The 27,036-nt window shown below is 44.1% G+C and overlaps 1 protein-coding gene across 10 annotated transcripts in view; it reads right to left on the bottom strand.

The window, feature by feature from the left end:
• Positions 1–26,982, bottom strand: part of STKLD1 (serine/threonine kinase like domain containing 1) — a 36,149-nt gene extending 9,167 nt beyond the window's left edge. For 2 of the 10 annotated variants that reach the window (XM_048823347.2, XM_048823348.2), the window contains exons 1-15: positions 24,693–25,099; positions 22,516–22,614; positions 22,099–22,143; positions 20,249–20,323; positions 19,525–19,629; positions 18,967–19,037; positions 18,030–18,145; positions 17,250–17,368; positions 16,973–17,133; positions 16,168–16,298; positions 14,863–14,943; positions 12,431–12,547; positions 9,899–10,039; positions 8,484–8,612; positions 40–168 (exon numbers count right to left, since the gene is read on the bottom strand). In XM_048823347.2, the coding sequence (XP_048679304.1) occupies positions 40–168; positions 8,484–8,612; positions 9,899–10,039; positions 12,431–12,547; positions 14,863–14,943; positions 16,168–16,298; positions 16,973–17,133; positions 17,250–17,368; positions 18,030–18,145; positions 18,967–19,037; positions 19,525–19,629; positions 20,249–20,323; positions 22,099–22,143; positions 22,516–22,614; positions 24,693–24,818 (1,645 nt within the window). In that variant the 5' untranslated portion in view covers positions 24,819–25,099. Of the gene's footprint in view, positions 1–39; positions 169–8,483; positions 8,613–9,898; positions 10,040–12,430; positions 12,548–14,862; positions 14,944–16,167; positions 16,299–16,972; positions 17,134–17,249; positions 17,369–18,029; positions 18,146–18,966; positions 19,038–19,524; positions 19,630–20,248; positions 20,324–22,037; positions 22,077–22,098; positions 22,144–22,515; positions 22,615–23,248; positions 23,422–24,692; positions 25,101–25,659; positions 26,787–26,846 lie in introns of those variants that run through there. The other 8 variants (XM_048823354.2, XM_048823353.2, XM_048823352.2 and 5 more) reach the window with 8 other exon arrangements.
• Between the last annotated feature and the right edge of the window lie 54 nt (positions 26,983–27,036).

The following is a 27,036-nucleotide window of genomic DNA, read 5'->3' as shown; positions in this document are numbered from 1 at the left end:
CCCTGCTGTGCATAAGGCATAGCAAGTATGAAAACTCACCCTGAAGTGTCAGAACCCAGAGGGCAGAGCAAGCCGACTCAACCACCTCTCCATTCTCACGGTGTTCTTGGAGGACTCCAGTGATAATCTGGACAGCATTTTTTAGTGATGCTTGTCCCATGTTACTTTCTGAATTAGGAAGAAAAGCCAAATGCCAATATAGCAAGCAGAGTTTGTTAACTCAAACATTAACGCAGTGAGCAGATTAAACTGCAGGCAAACATCATCTTACTGCACAAAGGTATCACAGAAGTTATGTTTTCTGTATAAAAACACACTATTGATTACTTATTTGATCATGCTCTAGATTCCTTCCATCAGCTCTTCTTTATGTTAGTAAAATAATCTTGTGTAAAAGTAGAATGAATTATATTGAAATTATAATTCATTAAAGAAATGCTACTTGAAGGGTTTGTTGAAATATAGTTGTCAGGAAGAGAAACATTAAGGAGTGTGAGACAATGGGTCCTCAAACTAATTAACTTAGAGCTCCTACTGAGCTAGGAGATTGGTAAACGTTAGTATGCAAATAAGATATGTATGTATATTAGTCTGTTTCTGCTTTCTTTTGTCTCTTATTTTAAATTGGCTTTGGCTTAGCTGGTTAGTCTCTAAGGTGCCACAAGTACTCCTTTTCTTTTTGCGAATACAGACTAACACGGCTGTTCCTCTGAAACCTGTATAAATAAGTTATCTTGAACCTCAGAGAGGGGCTCACATCTGGGTGCATTAGCAAAGCTCTTTGCTGATAAAGAGTGGTCTGACAAATTATGTGAGTCCTGAATCTGACTTTGACAATTTTGAGGTTCCACCGAGTTGGCAACCGTCTTCTCTGGGGCTGTGTGACTCCTGACTGTTCTTAGGATGGCCGTGGCAAGCTGGCACCTGGGCATTTGGCCCGAGCGGTCCTCCACCAGAACGGAAGGGTGCATGACCACAGTGAAGTCTACGCCATCGAACCTGTTGGTTCCCACTCTGTTCTGGTAGGGATCCCGGGATCGGACATCAGGAATCTGGTCAGGTAATTATTTCTGTGTTTTGTCCGGACTGAGGACTGTCTTGTCTCTGTGTCTATCCGTCCTCCCTGTGGTGTGTTTGAGCCTGGGCGCCGTCTCCGTCCGGGGATCGGCTGACCAAAGGGTTCCTGTCCCCAGGTCTGAGTGAGTGAAATCTGCACAATCGCAGCCGCACCGCACCATGGGTAAAACCCTTGGTGTGAAAGCAAGGGCGATTGAGGCAGTAGCCTGTGGGCTCCTTTTGTGTGTTGCACCGGGCATGGCTCTGACGAACCCGACTTTCCTTCTTGTGTGATTGGCGTGTAAAGTCCTCCTGTATGGGTAACCAGACGTCTAAGTTGGGACTGTTCCCTAAAGGAATGCCGGCTCAGTTTATGTATTTTAGGAAGAGTCCGGACTCCTGTAAATTTCTGGAAAAATGGTCTAGGCTAAGGGGGTTAGGTAGAGTGGCTACTACCACCACTACGCTTCTGTCCCCAGAAGCCTTTACAGCTATTCTGAGGGAAAATGGGCCCTTTTCCCACAGAAATGGTCTATAAGGGACTGCTGCAGGCAGCAGGCAGAGAGAGAATCTGATCAAAATTATCTGACTATTGGGTAATGTAATCAAAATCACTAAAGGATGTAAGGGGTTTTTATTGGAACTTAACTTGGCTGCTCCTGGTTGTGTCTAGTTGTACAAGATGGAAGTGTAATCGGGGTACAGTTGTGTAAAAGAGTAATCACAGTGCAAGGGATGTTAGGCAAAAGAGAATTTTCTGTGTGTATATAGTGCTAAAATCTGAAGCTGTGTCTCAGCTATTACCTGAGAATAAACTTAAAGCTTGGTACAGAAGAGAAACTATTGCAAACACAAGAGGGGAAACTGAGGTACACCACCTCACGAATTTCATAAATGATCAGTGAGTGGGGTAATTCACTAGCCTGACTATAGAACAAAATAAGTACAGCCTGGAGGTAATTCTTCTGTTTTTCCTGCAATTAGCAAGGAAATTTGTAAAAGAAAGTGGTATTATTATAAAGCAATAATCTGCCCCACCAGGGGGGTGGAAATTGTTTCTTTTGTTTTTAGACTCTACAAGCAAGCTGGCGCCAGCGGAAGAATAACTCAGAATACCATGGATCTATGTTTTGTGTTGTTTGTCTGTGGTGTTGGTCTTGTTGCTAGCATTGTTGTGTTTTAATGAACATCCCCCTCATGACATAGGTGGGGGATGGCTTCAAAAGGCTGACCTTTGGGGGGGGGGGAGAAAGATGTGTATGGGAATGCAAAGGGCTAATTCAGGAGAATCCCAAAATTCAGTGGCCACTGTTAGGATCTCGGGACAAAGACCGAGTAGACGTCTTAAAAGACAAACTCGGCCAACCTAAAACTAAATTGGCAAAAGGAGAGGTTGATTGTTTCATGCAGTGGTGGGACGAGGCAAATGATAGGTGGACAGAATCAAAACTTGCCTCTCTCAAAGATTCTGGCTTCTATCCCACCAGATGCAACTCATTTTACTGTTGTTGATTTGTGCTCTGCTTTCTTTTCTGTCCCGGTTCACCCTGACTTCCAGTTCCTGTTTGCCCATTCTTACAAGGGGCAACAGTACACATGGACCACACTGCCCCAGGGGTATACTGAAAGCCCGTCATATTTTTCCCAAGCATTAGCTCGAGACCTTGCTGACCTTGTTTTCCCATCCAGGTCCACACTAGTCCAATATGTAGATGATCTACTCCTCTGTTCCCCTTCATTGTCTGCCTCTGAAACTGACTCTTTAGTGCTCCTTACTGCCCTAGCAAATAAGGGTCACAAAGCTTCTCACTCTAAACTACAACTCTGTCAAGTTTCTGTCACATACCTTGGCTTTCTCCTCTCCCAGGATTCCCGTGCACTTTCTCCCACCCGCGTCCAAGCTATCCTTAGCTTTCCCCGACCTCGCTCCCCACGCCAGGTCCGGAAGTTTTTCGGCATGGCTGGATTTTGCAGACAATGGATTCCCCGATATGCTTCCCTTGCAAAACCTCTCCAGGAACTCACTTGATTCTCTGTGCCTGACCCCATGCCATGGCCCCCTGAGGCCAATTCTGCCTTTGTTTCCCTCAAACAGGGTTTGGCTTCTGCCCCTGCCTTAGGGCTGCCTGACTATTCTAAGCCTTTTACCCTTTTCTGCCACGAACAATCTGGGTGTGCACTTGGAGTTCTCACTCAGATGCACGGAGAAAAGAACCACCCAGTGGCTTATTTCTCTGCCACTTTAGACCCTGTTGCCCAAGGCTTACCCCCCTGCCTCGTGCTGTGGCTGCTGCAGCATGCCTAGTCGAAATGTCTGATTCCCTTGTTCTCCGCTCTCCTCTTACCCTCCTGGTCCCTCACTGACCTCACGCTGCTCCAAGACTCTGCCCCAGAAACCGAGAGAGAATCCTGGGTTGCCCAAGGTTGCTCTCTACATCCTGATTCCTTTTGGCGCTCGCCTACTGGCGCCTTTGTAGCCCCCTTTTCACTCTGCCCATCTCTGGCCGCCCTGCTACATGGTGTTTCACGTCGGAAAGGAGGGGATGGTCTCTGCTGTAACAAAGACAGGATGGTGGCCCCCCCATTTTAGTTCTTTTGCAGCCCGCCACTGTGCAGCCTGTACCATTTGCCAAAGCCATAATATTGGTAAACCTGTAAAAGCGGCCCAGGGGTTCTGGGGCCTGCCTCAAGCACTGTTCTTGCACAAATGCCTACGTGTCAACAATATGAATTTATATGGGTTATGGTATGTTTATTCTCCGGTTGGAGTGAAGCCTTTCCTTGTCGCAAGGCTGACTCATTGTCTGTTGCCAAATGTTTGTTAAATCATATTATGCCTGCCAAGGGAATTCCTGCTACTCTGTCCAGTGATCGGGGTACACATTTTACTGGACAACTTGTTCAACACCTGGACCGTATATTGCACATCAAACACCTGTTGCACTGTCCCTACCACCCACAGGGCGCAGGTGCAGTTGAAAGACGAAATGGTGCACTTAAGAATAAGCTTGCTAAAATTTGTGACTCTACAGGACTAAGCTGGCCAGTAGCCCTTATGGACATGAGATCCACTCCATCCCAAAGGCATAAATTAAGTCCCTTTGAAATTGTTATGGGACGCCCTATGCGAGCTATGACTACCATTACTCCCCTTCCAGATTTGAACTTGACTCACAGTGCGCTCCTTCAGTATTGCAAGGGACTAATGCAAGCTGTAAGTCACTTCCATTCACAGGTTCAAGTCGCCTGGCCCATGGAACCCACCTCCGACGCTTGCCACAACCTTGAGTCAGGTGATTGGGTCTACGTACGGTGCCATCATCGAAAGCACGCCTTGGAGCCCCGGTGGAAGGGTCCTCATCAGGTACTGCTTACTACACAGACGGCTGTTAAACTATCTGGCATCGCAGCATGGATACATGCTTCACAGTGTAAGAAGGCGCCATCCCCAGAGAACCAATCACCACCTCAGGACAACGCAGAGTCAATTTTGACTCCAGAAGAAGACATAGAGGAACAGTCTGCAATACCTTACAATCTACGCTCTCGTAAGGGTTGCCAGAAGCAGACGACAAACACAAAAAAAAAAAAGGCAGTAGTGAGCCTAGCAGGCGTAAAACCATGACTGCAGTTCCCTCAGTTGAGGTTGTCAGAACCAGAAAAGCCTTGCCTCCAACATGCGCCTCTGCCTGTTCCTTGGCTGCTGGTATCTTACGGTCTGGGGAGACCACGATGACAATTCTTTTATCCAGCAGCAGGTGTGGATAGCTCAGACCCTTAATATTTCTAATTGCTGAGTCCGCAGCCACATCCCAGCCCACTCTCAAACTGGTGTCTGGCTATCCCACTCAAGTCCCCAGACCTCACTGGAGGGCCTCGTCTGTTTAACAAAATATGGAACAGCAATGACACTTGGGAAGCGGTGGGAATAAACATATCTAAATGGATAAGTGTGGTGGAGGGAAATGGTCATTGGTGTTGGGTGTGTAATGGGACAGGGCTGGATCTGGGGAAAAGCCGTTGCCTTCAGCATATTGTGGCCAATGGTGTATGGGATTATTCAAACAAAACTAAAAAGTGGCGGGCCGGGTATGGAGATATGAATTTTTTCTCAACCTGGGATCAAACAGAGAAATCAATCTCATGTTCTCCCTACAGTAACCTTAGTGAAAATAATACAAACTTTCAATGTCATGCAAATAACACTACTCCTCCTAAGGAGAATTACCCTGTACCCTTTGGGGGATACTACTCCTCCTTTGCAAACACCTATATGACAAATGGGTGCAACCGAACCTTCCTGGCCTTAATAGGCCATCACTGGGTGTGTGGGACCAGAGCTTATACCGCACTACCAGCTAATTGGTCAGGAATCTGTTATCCCGCCCGACTCTTCCCACAATTCTGAGTGCTAGGAACCTTCCCTCGAGAACGCCTCCGCAATTTCAGGCGAAAAAGAAGGGACTTAACAGATGCCCAATGGTATGTAAATAACATAAGCCCCTTAACCTGGGAAGCAGCCATTGGCGGTTCCTTAATACCATTAGGGAGAGTAATACACCAAGCAAAACGGCTCCTAAGGTTACAAGCAGTAGTTGAAATAATGGCAAATGAAACCGGAGAAAGTTTAAGAGCCCTGGCCAAAGAAACAGGGGCAATCCGACAGATGGCCCTCCAAAACCGTCAGGCATTGGACATAGTGCTGGCAGCAAAAGGAGGGACTTGTGCTCTCACTGGAAAAGACTGCTGTGTGTATATACCAGACAACACCAATGAGGTAATAGATCGTGCTAGCCACTTAGAACAAATCGCATATCTTCCCCACGAAGAGCCAAGTTCTTTATGGAAGTGGCTAGGTAACCTTTTCAATTTCTCTGGCATAGGAAACTGGTTGTTTCAGGGAGCCCTAACTCTCCTGTTTGGAATCCTAATAATTTTTGTATGTTTTCAGTTACTTTCCTGTTGTATCCAAAATTGTGTCAGGCATGCTACACAGATAGCTGCCCCAAACCAGAGTGCTAATTTGATGATTTTAAATATCACTGATGAACAAAGAGATAAAGAACGACTGATATGTGGAACCCAGTCATTGTTGGTCATTGCGTAGCTTGACCAAAAGGAGGGATTGTGAAAGTAGAATGAATTATATTGAAATTATAATTCATTAAAGAAATGCTACTTGAAGGGTTTGTTGAAATATAGTTGTCAGGAAGAGAAACATTAAGGAGTGTGAGACAATGGGTCCTCAAACTAATTAACTTAGAGCTCCTACTGAGCTAGGAGATTGGTAAACGTTAGTATGCAAATAAGATATGTATGTATATTAGTCAGTTTCTGCTTTCTTTTGTCTCTTATGTTAAATTGGCTTTGGCTTAGCTGTATAAATAAGTTATCTTGAACCTCAGAGAGGGGCTCACATCTGGGTGCATAAGCAAAGCGCTTTGCTAATAAACAGAGTGGTCTGACAAATTATGTGAGTCCTGAATCTGACTTTGACACTTGCATGATTCCAGCTGTTTTCATCTGCAAAAGTTTTACAAGCTTAATCTAACATGCAGACTATATACAGGAATTGTTTCACCCAAACCTAAAATGCAGCCATCTGTGGGTAGAACATGGCACTCAGGAATGATACCTAACAGATCACACAGAGAAAAATATCAAGTTGAACCTGCAGTGGGAAATTATACTTGCAGAATACAATTGCGCACATTTGTTCTGTTTTTTTGACCTTGACAATGAGAATAACACATCCCTGCTCTTTCAAGAAGCGTCATGGAATCTAATCACCACCCGTGGTCAGGGCCTCAGATTTAGGTCTAGTGCAAAAGGGGATCTTCCAGCAGCAGCGTAATGCAATGCTGTGGCATCAATTCAGCACTGACTCAGAAGGAATGCCTACTGCTGGTGTTCCTTGGGGGTTTCTATTCAAGAGTGAGCCTGATCCTGTTTCTGACAGGACTGTAGGATAGAAATGCAAGGCTGGAGGTTTTTTACACAAATCTCTTCCTGAGGCAGCTAGGGTGTGTTGTGGGGTTATTAAAAAAGCTACTTATTTCAAAGACAATTCCCCCTCTCTACCAATGTATCATCTAATTCACCTGCACTTGCTAGGCTTGTTTCTTAAATCAATCCAATATGCTGATTATACTCCATTTCCTCTTCCTATCACAACACACCACATTATGTGATGGAACCCATAGCCACATAACCCACTTTTCATTTCTGAATGTTTATAAACAGCACGCACCTCAGCCTTCCACAGAAACATTTATAAATTGGGTCCTTACCACCACTAGGGATATTGAGATGTTTGCACTAATCTTCAGTCTGTGTTGCCCCATAGCTCATTCAACGATGGATCTCCTAATGCTATTCAAGCAAAGCTCTCACCCACATTCTTTTCTCTAACACCCCACTGTACCCAAAGTTGGGAGAAGTCAGTAAAAAGATTCATCCCCAAGCTACAAGAATCTCTGAACCCAGCTAAGTACAGTATCTGCTGTTTCAGAGTAACAGCCGTGTTAGTCTGTATTCGCAAAAAGAAAAGGAGTACTTGTGGCACCGTAGAGACTAACCAATTTATTGAGCATGAGCTTTCGTAAGCTACAGCTCACTTCATCGGATGCATCCTGTGGAAACTGCAGCAGACTTTATATACACACAGAGAATATGAAACAATACCTCCTCCCACCCCACTGTCCTGCTGGTAATAGCTTATCTAAAGTGATCATCAGGTTGGGCCATTTCCAGCACAAATCCAGGTTTTCTCACCCTCCACCCCCCCACACAAATTCACTCTCCTGCTGGTGATAGCCCATCCAAAGTGACAACTCTTTACACAATAAGAAAAGGAGGACTTGTGGCACCTTAGAGACTAACCAATTTATTTGAGCATGAGCTTTCGTGAGCTACAGCTCACTTCATCAGATGCTTCATCAGAGCTGTAGCTCACGAAAGCTCATGCTCAAATAAATTGGTTAGTCTCTAAGGTGCCACAAGTCCTCCTTTTCTTTTTGCGAATACAGACTAACACGGCTGTTACTCTGAAACCTGTCTTTACACAATGTGCATGATAATCAAGTTGGGCCATTTCCTGCACAGAGTTGTCACTTTGGATGGGCTATCACCAGCAGGAGAGTGAATTTGGGGGAGGGGGGGTGGAGGGTGAGAAAACCTGGATTTGTGCTGGAAATGGCCCAACCTGATGATCACTTTAGATAAGCTATTACCAGCAGGACAGTGGGGTGGGAGGAGGTATTGTTTCATATTCTCTGTGTGTATATAAAGTCTGCTGCAGTTTCCACGGTATGCATCCGATGAAATGAGCTGTAGCTCACGAAAGCTCATGCTCAGATAAATTGGTTAGTCTCTAAGGTGCCACAAGTACTCCTTTTCTTTTTGAGTATCTGCTGTGTTCTACTTACCATTCACAGCCAAGCTCCAAAGAATACCGGAGCAAGAGAGGCAGATCTGTCTGTTCTGTGGAAAATTGCTTATAATTGATAGAACATCTGTGATGACCCCAGCTTTCCTCAGGGCTTCTGCAGCCATTTCTAATAAGCACAGAAAAGGACATATTATAATTATATTGCCACTGCCACCACTAACAACAAATTTAAATCAGAAGGAGTCATGAAACAAGGGAGTAACATAATATGATAAAGGGCAATATGAAAATGAGCAAAAGAAATGTACTGGATTCTTAATGAGAACCACATGCACACAGACTATACTTGTGGTGACTGGCCTTTCCAGAACCTTTTCAATTTGAGCTTCTCTTCCCATTATAGTTTTGAGCTTCATGGAAGAAAAAAAAAAAAGAGTTATTGAGAGGGCACCAATCACTGCCATTCAAGTCAGTCTAGCAATCCAACCAACCTAGTCAACTCCAGAGTTAAGAATTCATTTTGAACCATAACTTAGGTAATTTAGGTCAAAGGTGCCAAGAATCTTAGATAGCTGCCTTTTTATATTTTTTATAAGTTGAAATAAAATACTTAAAATATTTTTGAGACAAGTGAGGTGAGGTAATATCTTTTATTGGACCAACTTCTGTTGGTGAGAGAGACAAGCTTTTGAACCACACATTACTCTTCTTTGGGTCTCTGAGGCCTCTTCTCTGATCTGAAGAAGAGCTCCACGTGGCTCGAAAGCTTGTCTCTCTCACCGACAGAAGTTGGTCCAATAAATATTATCTCAGCTACCTTGTCTCTCTAATTTCCTCGGACCAACACAGCTACGACTACACTGCATACAATAATGTAAAATATTTTTGGTCAGTTTCAAATCTTTTTTGGACATGTTCCTTTTGCATTGATGAATCCTTCCCCTAAACCTTCACAAAAATCAACCGAATACCATCATAATTAAGGCTATGATTTAGTCATGGGTATTTTTAGTAAAAGTCTCGGACAGGTCACAGGCAATAACCAAAAAGTCACGGCCAGTGACCTGACTGTGACTTTTACTAAAAATACCCCTAACTTAATCTTAGGTGCTGGTGGGGCAGCAATGGAACCCAGGTTTCATGCCCTAGCTTTCCCCAGTGTTACTATCTGTGTAAAGTAATAAGAATCACTTGTTAGCCAACCAAGCCTGAGCGCACCACCTCTTTAATACATCCAGTCTCAAACCACTTAGTCTGAATATAATGTACCTTATGCTCCCAGCTGACTTGCAAATAGAACTGGCTGACTAATGCTTTCGAGATGGAAAAATACGCTATGTACAGCAACATAGCTAGGCTAAGTCACGGAGTTCTCCATTATGTATCTAATCCAACAGATAAAGATGGATAAACAACAAGAATATGTCCATATGAAAGGATCAGAGGACCCACCACTGGCTGAAATCATCATTAGTAAAGTGCAGATCATTGAGAGCAGTTCTTCATTTTCAGAATATGTCCTCATTGTCTTTAACAGAGAATTGATTCCTTCCTCACCAACTAGCATCTCCACCTCCACATTCTGTTGTAGGGCTGTCAAAAGCAAAACATGGAACAGCATGAGGAGGCTTCAGCAGCTTTCATTAAAGTCTGATCTTTCTGCTCTCAGCATAGGTATACCATGAAGCAAGCATCACTTGTTGACTTAGCATAGACTATACTGTTATATTTCCCCCTCTCTTCCTGAAATCAAGCTGCTCCTTTTGTCTCATTTTCTGCAATTTTCATGTTCCTGTGGGAAATTATTTCACAAAAATGAAGACAGGTAAAAGAAGAACGAAAAGGAGATACAGTCTAGTTAATTACATTATTTTTGCACAGAACATTTGTTTTTATTCAGAGGCAACTTTAAACCTATGGGTTGCTCCTGGAGTTAATCATACTGCATCTTATACAGAAATTTTGTTAGATACCAGGGCTATATTGTCAAAAATATGCCCCTAAATCATATGCAGAAAGCACAATTGGAAACTGATCATTAACAGATTGCAAACTGCGAACATGAGCAATTACCCATTTTGCCCATTCAGTAGCATGTTTTGCAAGCATATTCTGAGAATTTAACCATAGCACTGAACCACATCACTTGTTTATAAACTTTAGTAAAAATCTGCATGCAGGACTTGGGAAAAATTTTTTACAAAAGCTTTCGTTCTTTAAAAGTCAACATTTATTAAAATAAATAAAAAGTAATTTGCTTCATCAATAAGGCCTCCTCAAATGTAAACAAGTTAAAGGGGTGCTGCTTTTTTAATTATATACAGAATTGGGGGGGGCTTTAACTTTTGTGGTCTCAACACAAGCTTTATAAATATGTTACAATGTCATGTGCTGCATTAAGAATCTCTATTATTTGCAGTCTTTACACTGCTGCAAATGCTGGTATTTACATTTTTCCAAATGGTGGTTTCAGTTTACCAAGCAGGTGCCAGGGGAATATTTTCTGCATTTGGACTAGTTCATTTAAAATTGAGACCAACTGGGAGATGAAAAAGCAAGAAATCTCATTTCCTCTTCCAACAGGTGGGAGAGGATGAGATCTACTAATTCTAAAAACTTGAAGGACGTAGGGCCAGATTTTCAAAGGCCTTTAGGCACACAGAAGTGCAGATAGGCACCTTGTGGGTTTTCCAAAAGTGCCTGAACAGGTTAGGTGCCTAATTCACAGGGATTTCAAAATCTAGCCCGTGGTGATCAAAAACACTCCATCAATTCACTAGCTACAGCTAATACTTCCTCTATTTAATAAATCAGTTAGTTTTAAATGCAAAACATGTTTTGAGAAACTTTCTTTTTTTCTTACATATGCAGCACCGTTAACGTAGTTTTATTTAACTAATAAAAAACAAATTTAAAATGCTGTTTTTGTTCATTTTAACTGCATTCTAATTTCCATCCAAATGCAGCTTGACACATATAATGAGTAAACAAAATAATCTAATAAATGAGAAATGTATCATTCATTATTTTCTATCATAAAAAAATAAAAAGCAAGAATCTGAATAAATGTCTGTTTAAATAAATATGTATAGATATAGGGTATCCTCCTGGTGAGCAAACGGAAATACCAAATTTAATAGAAAGGCTGTATTTAGTTGCAAATAAAGAAGTTTTAATGATACCAGCTAATGAGAATCATCCTTCCTTTACAAAAAGAAAAGGAGTACTTGTGGCACCTTAGAGACTAACCAATTTATTTGAGCATGAGCTTTCGTGAGCCACAGCTCACTTCATCAGATGTGTACCGTGGAAACTGCAGCAGACTTTATATACACACAGAGAATATGAAACAATACCTCCTCCCACCCCACTGTCCTGCTGGTAATAGCTTATCTAAAGTGATCAGCAGGTGGGCTTATCTAAAGTGATCAGCAGGTGGGCCATTTCCAGCACAAATCCAGGTTTTCTGGAAATGGCCCACCTGCTGATCACTTTAGATAAGCTATTACCAGCAGGACAGTGGGGTGGGAGGAGGTATTGTTTCATATTCTCTGTGTGTATATAAAGTCTGCTGCAGTTTCCACGGTACACATCTGATGAAGTGAGCTGTGGCTCACGAAAGCTCATGCTCAAATAAATTGGTTAGTCTCTAAGGTGCCACAAGTACTCCTTTTCTTTTGCGAATACAGACTAACACGGCTGTTCCTCTGAAACCTTCCTTTACAAAAACTACTAAAAATACAAATGCAAAACAAGATTAAATCAAGGTTTCTTGCTTGCTGATTTACATCACTCTGACTTAAATTAAACCACCCACGCTAGAGAATCTGGACTCCCATTAAAGGTGGCTAAATTCCCATGTAACTATAAATTTACCCCTTAATATCTTAGTATGAATATTAATCATCACCAAATCTATTTCAAATCTTGTTTACTACATGTAACAAGTTACTCAGTGTTTAGTACGGAACCTCATTACTGTACCTTGGCCAATAATGTCAAGCAGTAATCTGCAGCCACCTAACTGTAGCTCTAGAGAATCTATATGAGTCCTCATTGCACAAGTGACAGGATCCAGAAGTTCTAGCAAATACATAAAAGCTATGAAGAAAAGAATTGTTAAAGTCAACATTTAATAACACTATGAACAACATAGCTGGTTTATATGCTTCCCACCTTCAATACAACATGGAGTTCCTAGCTTTAGGACAGGTTGCATGACATGGTGAGGCAGAGATGGTTAAACAATGTTCTTGATCTGAAAGAAAAGCTGTGCATATCAAGACGGAGCATTACACACTGATACCAGTAGTCTCGTGGGCACCTTCTCTGTATTAAAAACAAAAGCCGCCACAATCTTCCATTTTATTCAAGTTAGTTGTAGCCATCTTCTTCCTAGGAAATAGTATTGCAGTTCTTGGCTGGCTACATTCTAAGTCTGTGGTTCTCAACCAGGAATACACAAACCCCTGGGGGCACGCAGAGGTCTTCCAAGGGGTACATCAGTTCATCAAGATATTTGCCTAGTTTTACAATCGGCTACATAAAAGGCACTAGCGAAGTCACTACAAACTAAAATTCCATACAGAGAATTATATACTACTCTATATCCTATACACTGAAATGTAAGTAAAATATTTTGATTCCAATTGATTTTATAATTATATTGTAAAAATGAGAAAGTAAGCACTGTTTCAGTAATAGTGTGTTGTGACACTTTCGTATTTTTACGCCTGATTGTGTAAGCAAGTAGTTTTTAAGTGAGGTGAAACTTGGGGGTACACAAGACAAATCAGATTCCTGAAAGGGATACAGTAGTCTGGAAAGGTTGAGAGCCGCTGTTCTAAGTGATATGGGCTAGTATTCTGGTGTGGCAGTACTGAGAGAGTATGCTTTTCAGACTCTGGGGGGAGATTACTTCATTAGGTTTCTCAGTCCTAGCAAGTCTTTGAGCAGCATTAGCTATTCCAAAGGGGAGCAACACACCCACAAAACACGGTGGTAAAAGGGAAAATTGTCCAAGGAAACTTAGATGTCCTCTTGGAACCCATTCTAAGCATTCTCAGAGACAGAGCCATCCCTTGGGTACAGCAAATCGGGGCGACCGCCCCAGGCCCTGCACTGTGGGGGACCCTGCTCTTCAGGAGGAGGTGGGCAGGGGGGTGATGCGGGCGGGCGGGGTGAGGAGGCGAGCAGCAAGCAGGCCGGCAGGCGAGCAAGGAGGAGCCCCCCTATGAGAACCTCCCCCTTCCCCCAGCGCCTGCTGCTCACTGGTGAGCCCTGCCGATCAGCCCCTCCCCCTCCCTCTTTGCGCCTACCACCTGCTGCGGATCAGATGTTTTGCAGCATCAGGAGGCACACAAGGGGAAGGGAGAGGAGCAAGGGCGCAGCGCGCTCAGAGGAGGGGAAGGAACTCGGCACGGGAGAGGCAGAGCAGGAAGAGGCGGGGCCTTGGGGGAAGGGGTGGAATGGGGGCATGGCCTGGGCGGAGCTGTGGGGGAGCACCCCTCCAGCAGATTAGAAACTGGCGCCTATGACCTGGACCCTGCACCCCCCTAGGGACAGCCCTGCTCAGAGATGTAATTATCTATTGTAACAAATTCTGCTTATATCACTGCTAGCAAGGTTCTATTCATGTCTAATTCAAACTGTTATTTATCACTGAGTCACATTATTTCAATGGGAAACGTCACTTTTCACTTGAAATGCTTCACAGATATTGGCAGATGACAGGAAAACACCATGTTCTTTCCCCTTATTGCTTACATTCTTAGAGCATTAAATCACTATACATTAATATCTACCCAGATCTTAAACATCTCTATTTTTTAATATTAAAGGTCAATGCCAGTATTAAAAGTGATAATAGTTTGAAATAAGAGTACTATTAATGGAATTTGTTTAACAGAGTGAATTTAGAGTTCATAAAAGCATTAGTCTAATAGCACCGCAGAGAGCTAGGCATAATGAAGGGAGAAGCTATGTAACCTTCCAACACACAGCTCTGCCAAAGCACTAAAATGCCAACCTGCACCACTTCCTGTTATTACAGTCCTGGGACCCCACAGGTGTCTGACAACACACACACCAGCCCTGACGTACAGCATCTTTGGTCCTGCTCCAAACACAGCTCTGCCAGTGCACTCCAATCCTGTCCAACTATTTCAAACCAAGCTTTTCCCAAACAGAGTGAGATCACTAATTGTTCCAGTTTGTGGGTTTTTTCCACATGTGCACTAGTGGAAAATAAGTTGGGAGCAATCAACCTCATTTTCACTTGTAGCCAATGGCAGAATTTGAACCCAGTTTTCCAACAGGCTAATGTACTATTATGCAATATGTTTTCCCACTATTTTCAGAGTAAAAGCAGTGAGCAAGAACATAGTAAAACAAAATGCTGAAATACTGATCCATACCATTTTCATCTAGTAAGCTGGCAAGGCGCTTTATGGCTTTTGCTTGAGCCTGCTCTATGTCCCAGTAAGTCTCCATAAATTCTGCATAAAACAAGGCATCAGAAGTTTCTGCTAAGTCATTTTACACAAATATTTACAGGATACGTTCATAATGTTATTGTTTTTCTATTCTGTGCCTAGCCTGTGAATTCACATAATTGAAAGAAATTCAGCTTGAGACTCAGTTAACAAAGGAACTGAAAGAAAGTGTAAAACATTTTAAAATTGCAAATCTCACTCAAAATAGTAGGTGTGTTGATATATGAACAAAAAATAGTCAGATTTTTTCCCCACCTACGCACATGGCATTTCCTGTTTGGGGGAATTGTAGACTGAACTAAAAAGGCTTTAGTGGTTTTACACACACTTTTTATCTTGTGCAGAGCAGATTTTTCACAACTAAAGCTAATTCCATCCCCACCCTTAACCCAAGCTAAGGGCCAGATCCCCAGATAACGTCAATTGGTAGAGGCCATTTTTAAAGCCAATGGACCTATGCTGATTCCACCAACTGTGAATCTGATCTCATATATATGTAACATTTTCTTCAGTCAGTCTTCTCTGTGATGCTGAAAATCTCAGGAGGGAAAAAACTACGGCTCTAGCAGGTTTATGGAGCTGCTATGCTTTAGAAACTAGAAATATTTATTATTGAATATGGCAACCCTCTACAAATTACATTTTGTTTGGATTTTTTAAGAAGAAAATGTGCATAAGATCTATCTTGCTGGATATATTTAGGAGCCACCACAAACCTTATCATGTTGTTGTCTCATAAAATTCTTTGAGAGTTTGTAGCTTAAATATAATTTATATTCTTTAAAAACACTCCAATATGAAATCATGTTAATAATAAAATGTAAAGATATATAAGTAAACAAAATGCTTTAAAGGAGCAGCTTTTTCTCTTTAGCCAATAATGCATTCTAACGGAATATCTTAATAGGTTTAACTGCTGTAAACTAGAATGCAATCAGAGTGGGGAGCTCCCAGGAACTTCAGAACAGTCTGACAAAAATTCTTTTAATAACACTCTCTCACCCTATTCAGACAGAACATTAGATAAGAGCTACTACTCTTATGAAGTTATAAGACTGGTGACACAGAGATTCTTGTCCAAAACAGTGATGCATTTCATTTCAGGTACAATGGGTAGCCATCCACTCATTCATTTCTGTAGTATAATACATCCTAAATGGAACACACATAGCATTTCAATAGGAAGCAAATGTCAGTATCTCAAAGGCAACTTATTTTCCTGATTACCTAAAACACTTCCAATTCCCCCTTCAAGGAGCACATCTACAATTGCTGAAGGCAAGGTTTTTTCCTGTTTTGATAAAGAGGAACCAGCAAGAGCCAAACATTCCATAACATGTGGAATATCAACCAGATCCCTAGAAAAGGAGAGAGAAAGAAAGTCAACAGTTTTCCTGTTGATTTTGGTGTGTTTGGTTGGAAGTGGAAGTGTTAATTAGTGAGTAAAATAGGGTTCTGGTTGTCAGGACTACTAAATTCTGATCTTGACTCTTTCACTGATTTTGTGACTGTGGGCAAGTCAGTTAACCCTTGTGCCTCATTTTACCTACCTGGAAAGTGGACATAACACTAACCAATCTCATGATGTGCTCTGAGGCTTAATTAATTAATATTTGTAAAGAGCTTTGAGATTCTCATATAAAAATAAAACCTTAGGCAATGCGGATATTTTCTGAGAATGCAAACTGTATACAGACTACAGCCCAGCATCCAAAAGATTGTCTATAACTTTTTATAACATTGTTTTATAACATAATTCCCCAACAAAACCAACTATCCTCTCTGATCACAGAATCTCTGGTCAGTGTACACTGGAACACTCATTTCAAAGATGGGGAAACCAAAGCACTGATAGGTGAAGTGACTTTTTTACAGCAAGATAGCACAGCGAGCCAGTTGCAGAGACAGGGATAGAACCTAGGAGCCCTGGCTCAGTCCCCTAATCTAAACACTGAAGAACACTCCCTCTTACAGCAGATGGGGGGGAAAAGCAAAAAACAGAACAGAGCAGGGGAAAATGTCCAGAACTCACTTTGCTGAGGGTCTCATACTGGGCTGAATCTGTAACATCATAAGTAAAATTGGAGACAAAGGCTGAGTATCTTTATTCCCTTTCTGCATTAATGTCAGAACTCTCTCAAGACTACTGGTGTCCTTTCTAATATTCCGCAGTAATGAATTTGTCTCTTTCACCTGTAAACAGCAGAATATTGGTAGAATCTGTATGTATTCACTTTGTGGATCTCTTGGGGTTTTTTGACACATTATATTCCCAGTGAAATGTTTGTGGCACTCTCAATAGTACATACATTCAGAAAGAAGCAGGTCATCATGTCTAGTAGAATACATCCTAAAGACCAGATGTCAGACTTCTCACTAAAGGAAAAGCAGAGTGCTTCAGGGGACATGCAGGATTTAGAGTCAGGATCTGTTGAAATAAATGTCAGATCAGTAATGGTTTTGACACTGTGTAATGTTTTGCTTTGCTTGTATGGGTGTGACCTGCAGATAGCAGTTTCACATCAAAGTACAATTCAGTCAGAAAGATTCTACAGTGAGTCAGATTTTTACTGGTGATATTCCATAGAAGATTCTAAGAAGAACCGCACTACAATTAATGACAATTCTCCAAGATCTAACTTCCTATATATTATTGCAAATAGTCTTACAAATCCAGTTTAGCTTAGAGTCATCTCATGACTCTCAAAATATTAAAAGATCTATTTTTCCAACTGTGCAGTGGTTTGTTTGATGTGAGCATCTTTCCACTTGGAACTGGACAGACAACCTCCAAACTCATTTTAAATGTACCACAAAACTGCCATCAGATGGTAACAATTATTTTTTATCACTGCTGAGCAAGATTCAGACCAATTATGTACAGTAAGTGTGAAAGTTTTCATATCACAATCAATCTATTTAATTCTTGATCTTTTACAATGATCTTGCTTGCTGCTTAGAAGAAATAAAATGTAATAGGCCAAAAAAAGGTGTTTTCCTTCTTTATTTTGTAATAGCATTAAACTGTTAAAAACACAGATTGAATCTCTTCAAAAAAAAATACTAAAATATTAAAATTAAATAGCTACCTTCTTCCACTCTTATCTTCCATTTCATTTCATCAGTCATAAGAGTTTCTACACCAAAATCGCAAAGCATGAAGGATACTTCATCAGTTAAAAGGATGTTAGACGGTTTGAGGTTTCTGCAATACAGAGAAATGGTTTTTATCAACATGTTAAATCAGAGCGTAATCTTGTATAGCTACAGGCTCCTTATCTCTGAGACCTTTTACACAAAGAAGATGGGCTTTGTTTTTAAGTTACAAATGATAATGAAATAAAATACATTTATTTTCCTTTTTTACTGTGAATAAGGCAAAAAGCTTTAAAAATTGACACTGGAAGCCTCAACTTTATCTGAATACTGAGCATGAACTAGTCTTTTTTCCTCTCTTATTCCTGTTAAGTTTGTTCATTCTCTTAGGCACAGCTCATTTGCCAAGTTTTATGCAGGATTATAGACTGTAATATGAATGTGAATGAAGAGTCAATATTCCAGTACTTCATTAACTATAGGATCGTGAACACTTTGTAAACATTCAAGAGTTAAGTTATACTCATTTTGTGGATGGATAAATCCGGGGAGAACATATGAATTAAATGACTTGCCTAAAGTCACACAACAATCAGATGCAGAAATATAATCCAGGAGTATAACTTCCACTCCCCTGCTTTAATCAATAAATTCACACTCAGACTACTGTCTCTGAAGTCAAACACCACTGAGGGGGAAAAATGGTGGAGGAAGGAGAAGAGCACTGATTAACACTCATACAGTAGATCTACTAATCATCTCTCTCTGCTGTAAACTCATTTTGACACTCCATCTTATCTCTGAAACTCCCCACCCTGCCATCAAAATGTACAATGTCTTGCTTCTCAAGTGAATAGTTGCGCTGAAGTAATAATTCAGCTGCAAACCAGCAAAGGTCGAGCAGTCAAAGAGGCTGGAATTTCTATTTACCTGTGAAAAACATTTTGTTTGTGTATATAAAACAAAGCATCCACCATCTGCCCCAGGAACTTCTGAATTACCTATGGACAGAAATATACATGAAAATGTAGTACATGAAGAATAACTACATGGTGAAATAAGCCATGTCTAAGAACACGAAGGCTGCTTAGTTTGATACAGGCTCCAGTCCAAGTGGGAATACTATACTCCTTTCACTTTCTGCAGATCAATTAACCTGCAGATCAATTAACATCACCCCTGTGAATTAGGCATTATTATTAGCTCCATTTTTCAGAAGAGTAAACTAAGGCACAGAAAGGCTAAGTTGCCTGGGAGTACAAAACTATATAAGTGCTAAGTATTATTATTGTGATTGTATAATGACTCAGTGGCAGAGCTGGGAAGAGAATTCAGAAGTTTTAAGTCCTGGTCTCCTGCTTTAAGCAATAAATACTATACTTTGATGTCTCTGGGGAGCAGCTGGGAAAGGACAGAAGGTGGTGAAAAAAGTTAAGGCAGTGAGATTCCTTTGCATTTCAATAAGATGCTTTTTCTGTAATTTTTTACCATATCTTCTACTTTCTCTCGCTTCTTCCTTTTTGCCTTGATCAGAGATGAAAGGTCTCCTTGGCTTGAGTGCTGCATCACCAGACAAAGAAATAGAGATGAAATCTGCAACAGAGATTAGGTCAACATTATTCAGTCACTTATAGATAATGACATATGCAGCAACAAAGATACAAATTAGCAGCTGGGCCATTGGGCCTTGCAAATAGATTTGGTGCACACCATGGAAGTATGAGATGGGATTATTTGTCTCCCACAAAAAAGTCAATATTTACTTTTGTCTACTTAAAACATAAAACATCTGCTTCTAACAGGAACAAGTACCTTTGAAAACATATGAGCAAACAGTAAATGCTACTGAATTCAATGGGATTTAGACCCAAGTAGAGTGCAAGATCGTGTCCACAAAGAAATAGCTCTGGCCTCCTGGCTTCTTTATGGGCCAGTTTTTAAGGTGCTTTATTCAGACATGCAAGGAACTGCAGCAGCTTAAAAACTGTATATCTGTTGGGTATGGAAGCAAAGGGAAAGACACTGCATACAGATCCTGGGCTGCAACACAGCCATGTTGTGCTGCCCCAATGGTAGCGTAATTCAGAGCTGCCTTCACAGAAGGTGGCTCAGTCACAGGCCCAGAAACCTTAAGTGTCCCCTTACCTAGCTACAGAAACTTTGACATGCCAGTTTGTGCACTCCTCTCTAACAGACAGCACTTCATTCTCACCTTATTATCCCAGGTGATAAACAATTCTTTGTAAATGCAGATGTTTGAATGCTGAAGTTTCAGCAGATCCATTGCCTGTTGGAAAGACAGCAAATGAAACCCAAAGGGTTTACTCGGAGCGAGCTACAACAATCCACATGCTTCTTTCTCCTGGATTAAGAAAATGTCTTCAAAACACAGAACACAAAGGGCAGATATCTGACTGTCATGCATGCCATGTCCCTGTTAAAGTAGCCAGGTCCAGTTCTTTTTCAGTTCTATTTCACATTTGCAATCGAAGGAGTGCCAAGGGAAGTGAAATATGGTTCTTAAGTGAAGCTCTACTCTAAATATAACTCTGTACAAATAGCATAGTGGGGTTCAACATTTGTCATCTCGCAAAGGATCAGTTCACAAGTAAAAAGATTGTTTCCTAACAGCCAGCCTTGCAAACTGGAATTTGAAAGTCAAGGTGAGTTATTTCTCGTACACCCATCATCTGCAGTAACGCTGAGTCAACTGTGAATTGCAGGTGTAACTAAAATGCACAAAGTGTCCTCCTCTCTAAACCTAGCCACGAGGTAAAGTCTCAAGGTAAAGATCCTAAAATTGGAACTTGCTTAAAAATTCTGTTGTTGATGTATGAGCTGGAACAGAATTCAGCTCACTCTCCCAAAGCTGTGCTCATGGCACTACAGAGCTAACTGGAGTAAAAAGGAGTAAAAACAAAAACAAAGGGCCAAATTCCCAGCTAGCATAACTTCTTTTACTTTAATAGAACTACACCAACAGACAATTTGGCTCAAACTTTGGTCAGTAAAGTCAGCAGATCTAATTCTGAATACACACAGGGGACTGATATAGAATAGGCAATTTTAATTACTTTCTGACCACAACTACATATCAATTGGTTTTAAACGTTCCCACTCATTGCGAACAGCAGGTGCTAGGTGCAATGAACACCAGCAGTGACACTAGACACATTCTGTTGTGAATATTTGTGTTCTGGTGGAACAGTAATTATGATATTAGCAATATTGCTGACTTATTATTATGTCTTATTTATTAAATACTGAAGGAAGTATGCACAACACAGGTTACCATAGAAGGAAAAGGCCAGTGAAGACATTCCCATCAAGAAATTCTACACAAAAATCAACACAACATTAAAATAACATGTACTATGTAGAAATTGAGTCATTAATGTAAACAGGACTATCAACAGACCACTCTCCATCCTTCCACCTAATGACCAAACAAACAGATGGGCTTTGCACTGTGCCCTAAAGGTAAACAAATACAGGCTCTGAAGTGAGGGCCATCCATTGAGAACAGCCGGCCACTTGAACCCAAACATTCAAGTCCACCTCCTCTGTATGTATATATATAGAGAAAGATCTTCTTACTATATGTTCCATTCTGTGCATCCAATGAAGTGGGTTGTAGCCCACGAAAGCTTATGCTCTAATAAATTTGTTAGTCTCTACGGTGCCACAAGTCCTCCTCTTCTTTGTTCAAGCCTAAGGATTGTTAATAAGAATTCATAGGCTGAACTGAGTTGTTGGAGTCTTAGGGTATATCTACACTACAATAAAATACCCACGCCTGGCCCATGTCAGCTACTCAGGCCCCTGGGGCTTGGGCTGCTGGACTATAAAGCAGTTGTGTAGATTCAGGCTCAGGCTGGAGCCCAGGCTTTGGGACCCCACAAGGAGGGAGGACAGTACAGTTCAGTTTATGGGTAAGTCAAGGCCCAAATCAGGTAGGGCTATTTATAGTTTCAAATTATTGCTGATAAAGGATTTTTTACTATTTAAGAGAAGACCCTGGTCCTTCTGAACGAGACTAGTAAAAACAGACTGCGTCGCTACCTCCTTCAGGGCATTATTTGCTTGTTGTTCATCAATGCATTCAACCTGTACCAAACAAACAAAAGACAAAGATAACAATATAACAAAAGACATGGATGAGAATATAATACAGAGGTGGCCAAGCTTTATGACACTGAGCATCACATAAGTAACCCCATCAGGAGAATGAGATTTACACCCAATTTGTAAATATCATCAGTAACTATACACTGCAACCCTAACATCTACTGCTGGGTGCTTGGATCTGCTGGGTGCTTGAACTGCAGTTCAAGACAGTGTCATCATTCAAAGTATAAACCAAATCAGACCCAGCGTCTGTGACGGCTGGTGTGCTGGGCTACGTTGCTCTCAGGCGAATGGGCCTAGGGAGATGCACTAGAGAGCTGCATCTCGCTGTCATGGCAACCAAATTCTCACCTGCTTCAGCACATATTTCCTCCCAGCACCTTCTTTCACCGTTTTTAACTCCACCACCAGCATTGTGCCCAGAGCCCCGGGCTCCAGCTGCTCCAGCACCTACGTGGGGGAAACAGGCATTGATAAACAGGGGGGAACCTGGGCACAAAAACACCTCAGAGCTGCCTCACTGTGCAACCCCCAGCTCCCCTGGGCAACAGGCACCCTCCAGGTCCTGCTCCTCCGAGGGCAACAGGCACCCTCAGTGCCCTCTGCCCCATGGGCAACGGGCACCCCACCTCTCTCCCTGCCCCATGGGCAACGGGCACCCCCCCGGCGCCCTCTGCCCCATGGGCGACGGGCACCCCCCGGCTCTCCCTGCCCATTGGGCGACGGGCACCCCCCGGCTCTCCCTGCTCCATGGGCACCCCCCGGCTCTCCCTGCCCCATGGGCACCCCCCGGCTCTCCCTGCCCCATGGGCGACGGGCACCCCCCGGCTCTCCCTGCTCCATGGGCGCCCCCCGGCTCTCCCTGCCCCATGGGCACCCCCCGGCTCTCCCTGCCCCATGGGCGACGGGCACCCCCCGGCTCTCCCTGCTCCATGGCGACGGGCACCCCCCGGCGCCCTCTGCCCCATGGGCGACGGGACCCCCCGGCTCTCCCTGCCCATTGGGCGACGGGACCCCTCCCCTCCCCTCCGGCCCGAGACCGGCCCCCAGCGCGCCCAGGGGCGGGGCAGCCGCCGGCCCTCACCGTGTACCTCTCCATGGCTGGGGCCGCGGCCGAGATCGCTGCCGCCCGGTCCCGCTGCCCCGGGAGACGGGGACCAGAAACGGCTCCCACCTGGGCGGGTGCAGCGGGGCCTCCCCCTCCGCCAGCCCGCACGCGGCCTCCAGCTGGGGCCCCGGGCCCTGCTCCTCGCTCCCCCTTTTCCTGCCCCCCCGCCCGCCCCTGGGCCCCCCCCGGGCCCCCCCCACCCATCTGCCCCTACTCCCCCTGCCCCGCCTCTCACCGCCCGCCCCTGGCCCCCCCCCACCCATCTGCCCCTACTCCCCCTGCCCCACCTCTCACCGCCCGCCCCTGGGCCCCCCCCCGCACCCATCTGCCCCTCCTCCCCCTACCCCACCTCTCACCGCCCGCCCCTGGCCCCCCCCACCTCTCTGCCCCTTCCCCCCCTGCCCCACCTCTCACCGCCTGCCCCTGGGCCCCCCCCACCTCTCTGTCCCTCTTCCCCCTGCCCCGCCTCTCACCGCCCGCCCCTGGGCCCCCCCACCTCTCTGCCCCTTCCCCCCCTGCCCCGCCTCTCACCGCCCGCCCCTGGGCCCCCCGCACCCATCTGCCCCTTCTCCCCCTGCCCTGCCTCTCACCACCCGCCCCTGGGTCCCACACACCCCACTGCCCCTCCCCCCCGCCCCACCTCTCACCACCCGTCCCTGGGCCCCCCACACTCCTGCCCCTTCTCCCCCTGCCCCACCTCTCACCACCCGTCCCTGGGCCCTCCCACACCCCTCTGCCCCTTCCCCCCCGGCCCGCCTCTCACCACCTGCCCCTGGGTCCCCCACACCCCACTGCCCCTTCCCCCCCGCCCCGCCTCTCACCACCCGCCCCTGGGCCCCCCACACTCCTCTGCCCCTTTTCTCCCTGCCCCGCCTCTCACCACCTGTCCCTGGGCCCCCTGCACCCCTCTGCCCCTTCTCCCCCTGCCCTGCCTCTCACCACCCGCCCCTGGGCCCCCCGCACCCCTCTGCCCCTTCCCCCGCCTCTCACCACCCACCCCTGGGCCCCCCACACCCCTCTGCCCCTTCCCCCCATGTCCCGCCTCTCACTGCCCGGACCCAACCCTGGGCCCCCCACACTCCTTCACCCCTTGCCCCACACCCCGCCCCCTCTCTTGTTCCCCTTGTATTGGCTAAGCAGCTATAATAGCATTAGTAACACACTTAAGATTTGTTTTTGATGTATAATTTTTAATTTAAAAAAATTCAAGGGGAACGAAACGTAGCAGCTCAGTGCCCAGTCATCGCTCCTGAGCAGCCCAGCTCCAGCCAAAAAGCAACTCGATGCCATGTTCATGTCAAAGCTCCAGACTAGAAGTAGGCCCCAATCCTGCCAGTATTGCTCCTAGTCACGCTTCATATCAGTAAAGTTATTCACGTGCATAAGTGTTTGAAGGATTGGGCCCTTCATTCATACTTGCCTGGGGTGCTTTGTGGTTGAAGATTTCTGGAGTCATGTACTTTGCTTTCCTCTTAATCGGGGATGCTGGAACAATTGTATGGGGGGGTGCGGAGAGCCCCACTGAACCAAACTGTAAACCCTGCATATGATGGAAACCACTTTAAGCCAGGAGGTGGGGCAGCAACCCCAGCACCTGTAAGTCCAGCACCTATGTTTTAAATTACTCCCGCTGAATAGCTATGGGATTGCTCAGTCAAGCATTCCTTGGGCAGCCAAAAATTCCATTTAATCCTCTCCAAAATGTATAAATTGTGTAAAGCTGCCTATTTTAATAAATGCATCATGATGCAATGGATACCTTCTCAATTGGTTTCAGAGGAACAGCCGTGTTAGTCTGTATTCGCAAAAAGAAAAGGAGTACTTGTGGCACCTTAGAGACTAACCAATTTATTTATAAATTTATAAATTTATAAATTGGTTAGTCTCTAAGGTGCCACAAGTACTCCTTTTCTTCTCAATTGGGACTATGATTCCAGCTATCATTAAAAGTGTTAACAAATGCAAAATAGATCCAGGGACAAGAAAGAAGAATTTTTATGCCGCCGAGGCCCTGATGCTACACACGCTTTTGCACATGCTTCATTTTATGTGTGCCGCGAGTAGTCCAAGTTACTGCAGTTGGACTACTCACAATATGTATAGTCAAGCATGTGCATAAGCCTTTGCAGGATCAAGGTCCTTTTACTGGTCTCCGTCATACATTGCAACAGACTGTGATTCTACTGAAGGGAGAATTTTCATTTGAACAGAATAAGCTCTTGCAAAGAATATCAAAGGACTATAACTTTTCAAGGAGCAGGGTGCTCTGTCTCCTTATTCGCACTGCTCCCTTCATGTCGGTTTGAACTCAATTAAAGTGTGCACTTGTGCCACAGTCACTCCATAACCAAAACAGATTATGACAATTTACTTTAGAGCACTCTTACTTTATTACACGTTCAGAGCATTATACGAGTTTCTGTGCTTGTGCTTATTGGTTGTGTGTACTTGACTCATCCTGTTTGCTCTGGAGACTTTTTTCCTCTCCAAATCTTTGTTTTGTACTTTGTATTCAATATGTGGTATTAAAAAAAACAAAACCCCAACTATTAATGCACCTACAAAATAAGAGGAAAATATTTTGGTAAAGGGGAAAAAAGGTTTAGCAAGCCTCAGAAAAATGTTTATAAATAACATGGGAGGGGAGAGATTGTTTAAATGATGGAAATTATCTTCAGAATGCCCTTTTAAACAACATTACCTTCAGGGTAGATGTCAAAACAGTGAGATGAAAAGAATCACCTGGGGAAAGGGCAAGAGCCCCGGGCTCCAGCTGCTTTGGGTAGTTTTCTCATTGCCTTGTGGTTTTTGAGTCTTCAGGGTAATCTTAAGTCATGTTTTCAAGATTTTGTCTAATCGTGAGAGACTAGAAACTTGTTTTTTGTTTTTAATTAAAGCTGTGATTCTCACCTAATCGCATGCCTCCAGAAGCTGGGGATTTAAGAAAAAACACCAAATATTGTAAGGCATACAATAAAATCTCAAGAGTTGGCAACATAGTGTTTCATAGTCTGCCATCCTACTTTGTAACTACTACCCCTCCATTTCAAGAGGAGATGGGCTCAAAACCAGTACCTTTTCCCAAAACCAAACAAAACCTCCCCTCTCCCTCCACCTTGAACACTGTAATTAGGCATCTTAGCACCTGAGGCAAGCAAGTATATTTGCGTCCCCTTCCATTTTTGGGCCATTTTTCCACGCTTACAGTTTTGTGCGCTGGTTGGCTGCCCCGCTCTTCCGGCCCTGGTTGCGGCCGTGCTGGGGGGTTGCAGAAAAGGAAGAAGTGCTCAGACACCGCAGGCGGGGGTGCTGCGCTGGGCAGGGCAAGAAGCAGTACGGAATAGCTACAAACCATCAAACAAAATGCAGACAGACTGGACAGGGGCGGATTTTGCATATTGAAAATCTCCACCAGTTTTGCAGATCCACCCCCTCAGGCTTCGAACTTCGTGTGTTTCCTGGGTTCCCATAAAATGGGCCCTGGATCCAAACCACCCCCCCCCCCCCCCAGCTTTGGTTTGGCAAACAAGATTTCTCCAAAACTCAACCCCAAATCCACCGCGGCGTTGCCCACCTCTGATGGCAGGGGGACCCTGCTCCTCCTCCCTTCCCCGGGCCGCGGTCACAGGGCTGCTGAGGGCCCTTTAAGAGTCAGGCACAGGCTGGAGCTAGGCGGGCCGGTATCTCCCGTCAGTCCCAGGCCGCCGACTCCCTCCCTCGCCGGGGAGCCTCCTGCGCCTGGCGCTGTCCCTTTAAGAGCTGGC

This window comes from Caretta caretta, chromosome 16 (assembly GCF_965140235.1).
Source record: "Caretta caretta isolate rCarCar2 chromosome 16, rCarCar1.hap1, whole genome shotgun sequence".
NCBI classification, from domain to species: domain Eukaryota; kingdom Metazoa; phylum Chordata; order Testudines; family Cheloniidae; genus Caretta; species Caretta caretta.
Note: the sequence above shows the minus strand (reverse complement) of the source record. Positions and strands in the feature narration are given on the sequence as shown.